At 43.1% G+C, this 13453-nt stretch overlaps 1 protein-coding gene across 2 annotated transcripts in view; it reads right to left on the bottom strand.

Moving 5' to 3' along the window:
- Window positions 1–13453, bottom strand: part of ADCK1 (aarF domain containing kinase 1) — a 72713-nt gene that overhangs the window by 13525 nt on the left and 45735 nt on the right. For both annotated transcript variants that reach the window (XM_030948737.1, XM_030948738.1), the window contains exons 5-7: window positions 9029–9187; window positions 5126–5284; window positions 1812–1928 (exon numbers count right to left, since the gene is read on the bottom strand). In XM_030948737.1, coding sequence (XP_030804597.1) covers window positions 1812–1928; window positions 5126–5284; window positions 9029–9187 — 435 coding nt within the window. The remainder of the gene's footprint in view (window positions 1–1811; window positions 1929–5125; window positions 5285–9028; window positions 9188–13453) is intronic.

Here is a 13453-nt window from a genome sequence, read left to right as displayed (position 1 = left end):
TACATGAATAAGTAACTGTTCCACAGGCAGATATTTCAATGTTTGCACTTGTCTTTAGAAATCAAAGCCTTCTCTGATTAAATGCCATTACAATCCAGCACTTGGACGGATCCAGAGAGATTAATGTGCTTTTGGGCAGCTTTAATGATAATCCTGCTACAGACGGTATTAAGTAAATGTCAGTAACCTGGTTTGAAGGGAGCTTTCACCTCAGAGATCCTTTCCATTTAGAGGAGAGAGGCTCAGCTTGCTTTTCAAGGCTGCATTGTCACAAAAAAGAAATCCTGCTTAGTGAAGACTCCTCTTCCTCCACACCATAAAACAAAATGGAGTAAAATGATAGAGGGACTGATAAAATAAATATATTCAGGTGATTTATAGGGACCTAATGCATCTCTTGAAAGCCAAGATTGCTGTCATATTATAAGCCAGATCACAGTTTTGAAACCTAGGTTGCCACCCCCTCCTCATGCTCCTTTAAGGGTCTGCTGCCTTTTTGCCCATCTCCTCACTATGCCACGCAGTCCTTTACACAGGGCAACAACAGCAGCAGCCAATAATTAACCTAGGCAACCTTGTCCCCATCTGCTGCACCTTGCCACAGGATAAGTCTGGGGTGTGCACTGCCCCTACTTCATCTTACTGTGGCCATAATAACAGATCTCTTTTCCCATCACATTATTCTGACTGGCTCAGTATTCCCCCCTTTCTACCTTGCTTTGTTGGCAATCATTAATTTCAGGCGATGGGGAGAGAAAAGGAAGAAAGAAAATTCAGTCCTACCACTGAGCTGAGTAACATCCTCCACCTGATGGATGGCTGGAACTCTGAGGCTTATACTTTGCAGTAGCAGAAGTCTGTTGACAACTTTTTAAAAATTGCTTCTTAGCTATTATTTAGAGACTAGTTCAGACTCAGGAAAGTATGTGATTTCACTGCTGCATGGATGTATTGTGCCAAGTCATCACAAAACAACCTTCCCAAAGGCATGGATAAATAAAAAAATTAGCAAAAATTTTCACCCTACTTTGCTTCTATCACAAGCAAAAGCCTCTGCAAGTTAGAAAAACTGAAATTAGCTGTTTCTCTACAACTGTGCTATCTCTAGCAGTCTGAGAAAATTCAACGAAAATCCCAGGGAGCTACACTATGCTAACTACCTCAGTCTCAAAATGGACCTGCTGTCTGAGATCTATGAGAAAGCCCACCTCAAAATCTAAATGTACATATTGCTCAAGAGCCCTTCTGTTAATAGATCAAACAAGCCCTTCTGACTCCCAAGACTTGAGGAATATTCACTCTTCTGAGTGTGTGGGCTAGATTTCACCTCTGCCTATAGCAGAAGTATAGGATAAACTCACTCAAAGAAACAACTCTCTCTCTTTGGACTTGTCCAGATGAATGGAGCTGATCATGTTTTGCTACAGACAGAATTTTTCAAATCTCTCTTAATAACAAAGTTCATGAGATAAATATAATCAGAAACCAAAGTTGTTCCTTTAGGGTAACAGGAACTTCCATCTTGGAACAAACCATGAGTGTCTTTAATGTAAGAGCATGGTCATCTTTCACTATGTCTCCTTGAAGATTTTCCTAGCTCTGCAGCCTACAGGAAAGTGTTTCTCAAAAGGAATTATGTACTTTTCCAAAGAGCACAAGAACCAAGATCTCTCAGATTGATTGCTCCCTTCACATCTGTGTCTATTTATTCTTCTGTCCCATCCCATCCTGTCAGCCTCCATTTTGCATCAAGGTCAAAATCACTTTTGCACTGCTCAGCATGCCCAATTCAAAGATGGCTGAGAAGTTACCTCATTGACATTAATGCCATTCCTCTCCATATAGGCCCTGTCATTCACTTGTCCCCCTTCCATAAACTCCATGAGAAGGACACGGCTTGTGGAGAGCTCCCAGTAGATCCTGGGGACCTGAAACAGAAACAGATGGGTTAGGTCAAGCAACAGCCTGGGAAAGGAAGAAGAATATATCACACAAATCCAGAAAAGGAGTAAAAATGGAAGCAGCTGAAGTGAGGACTTGGCTTTTTTGATGAGCATAAGGGAGGTAAATTCATCCATCAGGCTCTTCCACAGGACAGCAGCAATGTGTAGAAGGATAATACACCAATTCAACTACAGTAGGATCTGATCTCATGCAACATTTCTGACCACACTCTACAGGATTCTGACCACCTCCCATTCCCAGTGATGTCTGAGATACCTTTCTTACCTGCTCTGCAGCTCCTCTAGCTGGGCTGTTTAACTAGTACCTATTGCAAGTTTCTGAATCATCCACTCAGCTCCTTTAGACAGGAACTGCATCTCGTTTGCTACGCACAGCGTCCACTTACGCAGCTTTAAAAATTATAAGCCTTCATCATAAATTGTATCTCCGCAGTGCCCCTTGGAACACGAATGCCTTTGAGATGACAAACCCTGCATACTTAGGCCATCTGCAATTGAACTGGGAGAAAAATCGAGTGTCACAAATAAGGGACTTGTCACAGAAACCCTGTGAGACCCTTAATTATCTTATTGCCAACAACACAGTAATGAGTGTAAAATGTCAAAGCAGTTTTCATTCAAGCTGAGGTAAATCAAACTGAGTGAGGTACCAGAGAAGAGGTCTGGTGTCACCCAGGGAGGCAGTGACAAAAGTGTCACTCAGGCTGGCTCCCCATTTTCCAGCCTCCCTCACCAGACAAATTTCTCCCACGCTGAAGTCCCTATTGTCAAGAGCCATTTTGCTGAATTCCCTTTTGAAATTCCTCATGTTACTGACCAACCCTCAATCTGCCCCAATCTGCTTTTGCACATGGGCGAAGGCACATACATACATCTTTGCAAAGACATAAGGGAGCTCCACCCACTCTCATTACTGTGCCCCCCATTACTATGACAGACATAATAATTTTGGATCATACAAATAGTAAGCCAGCTGTGCAGTCCCCTCTCCTCACCCTCCTGACTCAGCCATGGACTCCAGATCAGCACCTTAGGGCAGGACAAGAAGAGGGAAGAGGTGTTTTCCATCAACTGACCAAAACCAGAAATTAACCAGTCAGGCCACTTGTAGCTCATCATAGCTCCTGAACAAGCAGCATTTGTTGCTTTTAACTATTGACAATATCCCAGTCCCTTACAAACTAGCTGCTTCCCTCCTGTTCCTGTCCTAGAGAGACCACTTCTACTTTACCATGTGTGTGCCACTTTAGATCAAAGGCTCCTTTGCTGAGCAATTTCAGCATCCCTCAGTCCCATCATTCAACACCCCCGGTTATACATTGCACATGAACCTTGCTTAGACTTTGATGCCGTAGATCCACTATGAGCAAGGGAGATTCAGACACACACAGCCTTCCCAGCTGACCTGCATGCCCATTCTTTGCAGTTAGGTTGGTGAGAAAGCCTGCTAACTCCAAAACTAAGAGTTCCCCATCCCATGTAGCTCTCTGATCCCTTAGCTCACTTCCAATGACACTCAGTCTTGTCTCAGGATTTACACAGGCAAGTCAGTGGGCTTGTAAAGTGCTATTCACACTGTCAGAGATGCCTCTCTCAATCATAGCCAAATTCTTCAGTGATTTCTTTAATTACTCACAGATGTTTGGCTCTAATGCTTGTGTGTGGAAATAATTTATCTCTGGCTTTAAAAGCTCACACAGGTTCATAGCACAAAATCTACTTCTCAGCTTTCTGGCATGTTTAGGAAAATTTATGATACAGAAGCCCAATTCTTCTACTGCTTTTAGGTGATGAACACGTCTCTGAATTGGCAGATCAGATGGGAGGATCCATTATTCAGCCATCTCAAGTCATTTGTTATGGTTACACATATTGATATCAGGATAGCTCCTTACCCCAGCAAGGAGGTGACTGGCTGTCTCCATGGGGATTTACTTCACAGTACACTACTTACAGCTGCACCGGACACACTCTCCAAGGTGCATCACTTCTGACAGGCACCCACCCAGCAAAACCACTCTGGCCTTCCATGTGGTGGCTTTCACCTGTCTGTGTCTATGGGAAGGCCATTGCTGCCACTGGGCTTCAGAAGGACTACTCCAAAGCTGGCGTTAGGCAACATGGAATTACATCCCTTACATGGAAGGAGCAAGGAAAAATGGATAGATCAGCCTGTAAAGCCTAACAAAAACTCACCTTATTTCACACCTCTGTCACTGATATCTTGGGACTTCTGCATAAACAGGAGGGGACAAGCTCGTTTAGAAGTGTGTATCCACAAAGGTCCACAGGATGCATTTTTTGCTGCCTTTTTGTATGTGCCATTGGCACATCAGTGACTGCAACCATGGCACTATGTGTGTTTCCAGAAAGCACACACTGGAGGCTTGTGCCTCTTGTATGTCAGCAAAAGATTTCTGAATGTGTGACTTTGATGATGTGGCCTTATGTCTTTCCAAGACTGAGATGTGTACATGTCTGGTTGTACTTGAGATATTTACCAGTGACCTAAGTGTGTGGCAGAAGAGGTGGGCTAAAAGTATCAGTGGGGAAGACCACACACCAGTGCAATTTGGTTTCTGTATGAAGTAACATGAATGCCCTAGATGTGTATAAAGGATAAATGTCCAATTCTAGGGCGAGAATGTGCTTTTTTGCAGTAGGAAGGACTCATGTGAATATGCTTTTTCCTGAGATACAAAATGTCCTCAATACTGCTTGACATCATCAGTTTCAGTCTAGCTTTTCTGTTCCGTGTCCATTTCGTGCCCTTAGCTGAGATAGAGCCCAAGGAAAGGTACCACCAGATGGCTCAGTAAAGAACGGCAAATTCACAGTCTCTGAATAAGTTCAAAAAGAAAATTTAAATGAAATTCAGGAAGAAAACTTGGGAAAATGAGCAGTAGGCTGCAGAGACTGCTGGTCCCAAGCCACCACTCCTGACCCAACAGAGTACATTCAGTAGGAAAGGAACAAGGAGAAAGCATGTCTCAGAGCATTTACGGGTCCATATTAGCAGAGCAGTCTAGGATGAACAACACAGAGGGGCTGAACTTCATTTTCCCTCCTTACGTTTCCTCCACTTGGTGAATAAGGGGCATAAGACAAAGAAAGGGAGACTATTAATGCACATACATAGAAAGAAATATGAGTTTCCTCACCTTCAGGAAGTCAAAATTTTTGAGCATATGAGCAACCTTTTCTGCATTTCTGCCTTCATGGAGGAAATCCAGCTCCAAGGGCAGATTCTTCTTAGCTTCTTCCACCAGCCACATGAACTCAAAATCTGGAAAAATCTGCTTCACAACCAAGAGGAGAACCTGAGAACAAGGAAACAGACAATCAGTTGCATCCTGGCTCCAAAGCCACACAGCCACACACAGTGCTGTTTTGATAGGATCATTCCATGTAACTTATAAATAAAAAAGCAAGTGCTTTTAGGATTCCTGCAGTATCACAACACAGTGTCATGCCTTGGTCATGTAACACAAATTCTGGCCTACTCTTCCACAGAGAAAGGCACATCTAGGAGTTAAATGATAGCCCACACATCAAAGGGAGGGCAGCTGAATGCTGCCTATAAGTAAGAGAACAAAGCTCTGGAGAAGAGACCACGTGGCCAGATCTCATCAAGGGTGTTGCCCTTGTTGAAATCTTCTGGGTCCTATAATTCTACAAGTCATTCTTTGACTTCATTTGAACAGCTCTCAGATAATGTAGATGAGGAGTATCAAAAGCAGTACTTGTCACCTCCATGTTACTTCTTCCACTGCTGAGAACAGAAAATCCTCTGGGCAGTTCAAAGAACACAGTGGAGTTTCGATACAGTAAGTAGGCTACAGATCCTTAAATAACACTTCTGGTGGAGCTCAGAGGGCAAGTTGCTCTTCAGCATCAGCCAAAGCCATTCTCACAAGGCTAAGGAGGTATTTCTCAAGTATCATATATTAACCACATGGAATGCTCTTCTTAAAGAGATTAGATATTCAGAGACACAGCACCTTGAAAATCCCAACCAAAAAGTTCCTTGAAACATTTGACTGAAGCAACATTTAAGGGGTGAGCGAATCAACATTACACAACTGGACGGCATAATCAAAGCTGCACAGCAGCCAAGTATGCTTTCTGTTCATACAAAGGGACAGTTTCTCCACCAGCGCTGCAAATTTACACAAGCTGACAATATGGACCACATCTTAAGGAAAATTTTTTTTACTGTTTTTAACTGAGTCATAAAACAAGTTAAAAAACCCATAACAATAGAATGCACTTTGCTGTCTTTATTTTACCTGTTCTGCACATTCATCTGGAAACAGAAACAGGCTTTTAAGTGTCTGTTATTGCACAGTTGCCCCTTCTCAATCTCCACCACTGGGGTGGGAACTCCTGCACCGCAGAAGGAACATTTCAAGTATACACAGGAAGCTGCTAACATTGAAATGTATGACAAAAATAAATTTACCAACCATCACTGCTCCTGTTCAGTTGTGTGACAACATTTGTTCTCTACCTCGTCTCAACTTCTCTTATCTAAATGTCAGTTGCAAACTCAATGTTCCTTTAAAAATGTAATCACCAGGTTCCAGACAGTATTGAATTGTATTTTTTTACTGTTATATCTAGAGGCATAAATCCTTTCAAATTTATGTCACCCAAATGAAATGTAACCAGCGATCTTCATGAACATGAACATAAACTTCATAGGGTCTCCAAGATTATTCCATTGGTGCTTGATGTGAGAAAATTCATGCTTTTTTTTCACTTTCTTCAAATGCTCTTTTCAATCAATTTGCCAACTTGACCATCAGCAGGGACATCCTAACAAGTATTTTGCCCACCCCTTTTCTGACACCTGTCAACATATTGTCTTGAAATAATTATTGACATAGAGAGAGCAGTGAGGTATCTCTCTCTGGGTTTATCAGATGCTGTACTGATTTTTAAAGAGTCAGCATTGATGCTATGAAACCTCAAGTGAATTTAGGAATTTTCTAGCTACCTTTTCTTGTTCAGATTCTTTCCCATCAGTCTCTAGATGAGACCATCTCCTTCAATATTTAAATCAACCTCTTTACCTAGCTGCAATGTCTGTCTGATTCTTAAAGGACCAGAACATTAGCCCATGTGATCTGGCTTTCTATCAGTCTACACAAAAACAGCCCCACACAAGGATACAGTGATGCATGTAAGCCAAAATTCCACAAGAGAGACCTTTTAAAACAAAACTGCATGCATCACATTCTAAGCTACCTTTTCATACCTGTGTATATACAACATGTGAATGGTAAACCAGACTGTCTGTACAAGGACAGTACTAAACTACCAAAAGAAAATACATTGGTTTATTTCCAAGTTTCCCAGAAGGAATAGTTTAAAGCCAGAAAAGACAGGAATCATTCTAAAATAATTTGTTTAAATGTCTCTTACCAGTATAATCAGCAATCACAGCAACATGGTGTGAGGAGGTACGTTCCTATGATATCCACTATTAGAAGGGCAAATGTCCCAAAGTAAACACAGGTTTTGGGTCATTCACACAGAATCCTCTTATTACCCTGATCCCATATTCTTTCATTACCTGCTCATCCTTAATCCTTGACTGCTCTTTGTCTGCCACCTTGTTTTGGGAGAGAGACAAGGATGTCATAAGCCCCCTGAGAAGTGCTGTGCACATGATGACTCACAGGAGCAAATTCATTGGGCAGACCACTGCAGTGAGTCCTGGAGAAGATCTGAATCAAATTCAAATCTTCAGCTGGACCCAAAGCCAGTTCAAACAGTTCTGTGTTCTCGAACCAGCATTGAAACAGACTGATCCTATCTTATTTGGAGATCTCTTTGGAACCCAGAAGTTTCTTTCACTGTGAGTTCAAATTAAATACTCAGTTGCAAACTTATGTGCCCCAGCTGGAACCAGCTGTGCTTCTATGCAGACTAGCCAGGATTGCTCAAAGCAGGGTATTTTAACTGCCTAAAGAAGCTTTAGTTACACAGTGCTCTGAGAGGTTGCTGGCAGAATTTTTGATTTCTGATCTTCTGTGATGGAGAACTGTGTTACTGCATCAGCAATACCCTCCAAACATTCATCAGAACTCCTCAGCTTAAGCTTCCCCTCTTTAGTACCATAGACCTGCCTGTCTGCCAATTACTGTGCACTTACTGTATATACAGATATATATATATATATATATATATATATATATGCTTTATTAGGAGAGCAAAAAGCTTTAGTGTTAGCACTTACAAACCTAATCCTTCCCATCTCCTCCACCACAGCCCTGTCCATTTGGTGTTCTATACTATATCGCTGGCATCTTTGTCTGTTGCAATGCAGTACAGGGCTGCAGTTTATTTCCACTTCCTCCTTTCTATAGTTAGACTTAGAAGTTTGGGAAAAGCTACAGCACTGCACTAGGAAATAAGAGTGGTACCTACCATTCAGGAGAGGAACAGGAGCTAGGCATTGAAACTTTTTTCCTAGCTGAATCCCTCATTTGTGTATTTCCCCCTGTTAGGTGATCCTCTCTGTATTTCAGTGTTTTTGTTTCTACCATTAATCAGTTCAGCATTATGGAGCTGATGAAGAAACAAAACTGAATCATAGCAACCTCATCTACTGTTGAATCCACACTAGAATTTAATTGAAAAACATGCTAATCATGAACAATGATTTTCCTTGACCACACAGGTCTGACTACAAGAGATCAGTTAATGGTCCCTGAGACTAGTTAATGAGCACACTGGCTGAAAAGAGACTTCAGGACTCACTCTCTACTTCTTAAGTCTTATATGGACTTACTATAATGTCATTAATCTTTACCTGTCTTCTCCTTCTGCCCTCCTTCCCTCTCACCCTGCTGTTCAGTCTCTCCGTCCATACAATCACCAGCACTGCAATCCTCACTCATTTTCTGTATTAATCCTGCAAGACAGCATTGATCTCTGTGGAGGTTTCAAAGCCACAGGTTGGTATTGTTATACCTGCTTACACCATTGATGAATGTGGTCCCCATACACTTCAACAGCAATTATTCTGTAAGTTCGAAATCAACATGTAATTTTACCTCCATGAGCAAAATATCCTTGGAGCTCTGAGCTTGGACCTTGGGGTGCTGGATTTTCACTGCCACCGTTCTCCCGTCCTGCAGCACTGCTTTGTGTACCTGGGCTAGTGATGCTGCTCCCAAGGGAGTGTCCTCAAAACTTATAAAGAGCTCTTTTATCTGCCAAGAGAAGAGAAAGAGGCATCAGCCTCAGGTAACAGAAGCCATGCTCAGGAAAGCCCTGCCCACAGGTCAGAGAGTTCATGTGCCAAAGCTGGGCAGACTCAGCCCTTTCATAGTTCTTCTGTCCCCCCCTCTTAGCCTAGTCACTGTTTGGCCTCTGACCGAAGCCTGCCAAACACACAAATGCCCTGGAGATACTCTGCTCACAGAAACCTGTGACAGAGTCCCAGCAGCACATTTCATCTTGGACTTGTAGGGGCCAGGCAGTGTGTGAGAGACTTCTTCAGGCTGTCCTGAAAATGGCTTGAAGGGATTATGGTCAGCATCCTGGGTGCAGAAGCCAACAGATGTTCCTTTGCATGTATTTCTTTTGCAGATATTTAATACCACCCACCATCACTTCTGAAACCTGTCAGTGTGTATTCCTGTGCATTACAGCAGCAGCAAGTTTACTTGGTGAAAGCCAGCACATGACTGGGGAGCAGTGGTTAAGGGCTGCATTCAGGGCAGGAGGACAAAAATTGCTGTTTCAACCATGACAACATGGCCTGAAAACATGTTTAATGTGATGGACTTTGCCATACCTTCCATAAAAGTAACCAGTGCTCTCAGCTCAGAAAAAGCACCAATCAGGGACAGCAAAGCACTTGGCAAGCAGGAGAGGAAATTATTAGAAGCTCTGGCTGAGAAATTCAGGACTGGACTATAAGGAAAGTAACAGATGAAGTAGATTTACCAGGAGCAGGTCCCGGAAGCAAAATCCAAGATAGAGAAGGGTGAGGGCAAAAGCCCACCTCCCCTGCATAACATAGCACCCTGCCTCTTGGCAGCACCATGCAGCACAGGCTCTGCGAACACCACAACCATGGTAGTGCAATTTCAGCCTAGCTGATGAGCCAGACCCCTCCACACAGTCAGTCAGCTCACAGCAAGGGCCAACACAGATATGTGGCTTCAGGCATAGTTCATGTAATTCTAGTTGAGGATTGTTGTCCTGCTCTGTAGGGCAAGGTGAACATAAGTTCTGAGGTTTCCAGAAGTCAGCAAAGGGACCCTGTCCTACCCTTCTAGCAGGCTCAACTGATTTCAAGTGAGCAGTTGAGAAGCCTGTAATTTATGCAGTAACAAAAAAGAAAGAATGTCAGTGCATTTTTATAACCTGCTTTTTAAAAGGTAATTAAAGATGGGAGCTGCAGCAACCTAGCAATTAAATATGAATAAAGACCTTCTAAGCAAAGTCTTCATGCAAAGCCTTAAATGAATACTCTTTTTGCTGAAAAGGAAGAAAAATACTACAAGGAGCAGCCTGTTCCCTCCTGCAGCTGCCAAGGAATGAGCCCCCTCCCACACCACCCCAGCCCTTCTCTCCCAGCCCCTTCCACAGAAAACTACTGCTAGCAACAAACCGGTGCATTTGCAGTAATTAGGTGCCAACACAGACTCAGCTGCCTCCAGTAATTCACTAGGAAGGTTCATTTTATTTATTTAATTAATTCTCTTTGGTCCTGGCGGCAAAATCAATTAAGTAAAACAACTGCATTTAAAAACAACTAGTTATGTGTTTTTTAATTACAGCAGGTCCATAATTCAAACCTATTGACATTTGTGTCTCAAGAGAAAATGTGTTCAAGACACAGGGACTTTTACCTTTATGTGAAGTTTATGTATTCCCTGAAGAAAGGATCTATTAAGGGGAAAGATTTAAGGTGGCCAAGAGCCTGCTGGTCTGTAAGATCCCACAAGAAAGAAAAATGCAAAGAGAGAGCCTGCCACATGAGGTCGAGCTGGGATTTTCTTCAACTCTCTCACTACCCTACATCCTTGTATCAGAGGGATGTATCCTTTACAAATTGGTTACTACTCTAACTGTCATGAAGCTGGGTAACATCCCCCAAAGGTTAAAACACAGAATTGGGAGTTCACTGGCTTGAATCCAGTAAGGTACATTTTTAGTAAGATCATATATAAATTGGATAAAATTCCATCTGCTCTGGATTTCAAAACCTCTTAATTGCCTACACTGTCAATCTAGCCATTTTCACGAGAACTGAATGCATGCAGGGGGAAAAAAAAAAGCTGCACATGCTCCCTCTGGCAGGAAAAATATACACCTCATTATCGTGTGACTAAGTTTTCTAAAGAAACATAGTTGAAGAAAGCTGTGTCTAGGAGTTATTTTGGATAGAAGAGTTTCATTTAAAAACTCGCTGCTTAGGACATAGAAGTCAGGTTAGCAGTCATGTCTGATAGAGCCAGCTCAGTGGCCCTCCCAGAATTCCAGGGCAATTTTGTGCATGTTCACAGGCTGCAGACAAAGACAGCAAGGCAAGGGACTGCAATAGGGCCAGAGAATTGATGGATACCCCAGGAGCAGAAGGGCAGAGCATGCAGAGGGGGAGGGAGCAGATCACAGCCAAGCCATTACATGAGCAGGTGTGAGGCTGAGATAAAACAGAAGCACAATCATGGCTGGGCTCCAGGACCCCCCACTTAGCAAATGACCCTCGTTCATTATGGAATTGTCTTTTCTCAGCTCGCTGGAGGTAGCTAATGCCTCTGCTGCAGGCTGTGTCCCAGACACACAAAAGCGAGCAAGAGGCAGTGTGACATGGAAGCAGAGAAGAGGTGAGCCTGGTTCCCACACTGCCTGCCAGGGAGTGGGGTCTTTCCAAGGGAAGGTGGCTGCACCCATTTCATGCAAGCAGGGAGTTCTTGGAAGAGGCTGCAGGCTCTTACTGCTCACAAGCACCCTTAACAAAAATTATTTCCAGAATGGATGATTAGCAAGCAAAGGTCTGGGACAGTCTTGGAGCACACCTGACTTCAGGAACTCTCAAGTTTTTTCCAGGCTACAGCTGGTCTCAAATGGCCTCATCAAACTTGCTGTTACCATCTGTAATCCTGGCAGGAGATTAAACAGCATAGTTTCCCGCCACGCTTAATAAAGGTCTAAAAGGAACTTTAGAGCTGCTCTTTCAAAGGAGCAGGACAGCCAGCTGCAGGTTTACAGCCATACAGGTGAGTGGTGTCCCTGCACGCAGTGATTTCCTTTGCTCCTTCTGCAAGCCAGGTCCCCATCAAGCACATGCTCCACCAGCAAATGAATGTGTGCTGTACTTCACTTACTGGAAACACAGCCCTGACTGTTCTGAAGAATGAAGCTAATTTAATTTTAAATATGCAAAATATGCATGATTGTTGGTATTAGTATTCACACCTCAAAGAACTGGTATAAAAGCTCTAACAGAATCTATTTACTTTGACACTTATGAGTATGGATTTGTGCTGAGGTTGCACCTAGAGACCACATTAAGCCCAGAGTGCCATGGTATGAGATGGACAGCCACCATGGGCCCTGCGCAAACTCAGGCTTTCCAGGAATTCCCAGATGTCAGCTACAGGCTTCCTCACATACTGAAGTGCTTTCCCAAAGCACAGCTGCTCTTCCCAGGGTCTGCAGCACATACCACCTGATGCCACAATGCTGGGCACCAGGATGCCTCAGTATTTTTTGCAAATCCTGTCCTTAAACACTCAGGAAGATACTGGAAATCAATTGGATTTAAGCTCCCAAATCCTGAGTCCTTTCTGAAAGTATTACCTTACATGACCTGCCTAGCATGTTATGAGAAGTCTTTGACAGAGCTGGGATTTAACCCAGATATCCCAAGTTCCAGCCTGATATCTTAATCTCTAAACCATAACAGTTAGATGTGCATGTCTTGCTACTAATTTCTTTTGAAATATATTGCCTCTTAATCCCAACCTTTTTATATCCATGTTTTTCAGCAAATGATGGAGTATTACAGCCTGGTTTCAACTTGCCCACTTCACAGAGAGGTATGTTCTCTTCCCTCTCCAGAAAGGCTGCTAGCATGGTGCTCTGGAGCAGGAGCCTAAGTCATGGAGCCCTTCCCCAGCCCAGCATTATATAACATCGTTCTACATGAGATGCAGCGGCTCTGCTCTGCCACTGTGATGAATGTTGGCCATGTGTCAGCAGTTTGTTCAAGACAAATTTAGGAAGCAGTGAGATGCAGGAACACTAACAGCAGAAGGCATCAGGACTTTTGGAATTCACTTTATCAACACTAGCATGCTATTGCTCTCAAATTCAATGCTCCTCCTGGTTTAAGGAACGCAAACCTCATCCTAGGCTGGTCATCTTTTTAACAAGATACACATAATGGCTCATGTTGCCAAGGACTCACTGATCCCTGCAAGTCTGCAAGACCAGAGCTCTAACTGTGAGAAAAACGTTAC

The sequence above is a fragment of the Camarhynchus parvulus genome, chromosome 5 (assembly GCF_901933205.1).
Source record: "Camarhynchus parvulus chromosome 5, STF_HiC, whole genome shotgun sequence".
Taxonomy (NCBI): Eukaryota; Metazoa; Chordata; class Aves; order Passeriformes; family Thraupidae; genus Camarhynchus; species Camarhynchus parvulus.
The sequence above is the reverse complement of the archived record's forward strand: the minus strand, read 5'-3'. Positions and strand labels throughout refer to the sequence as shown.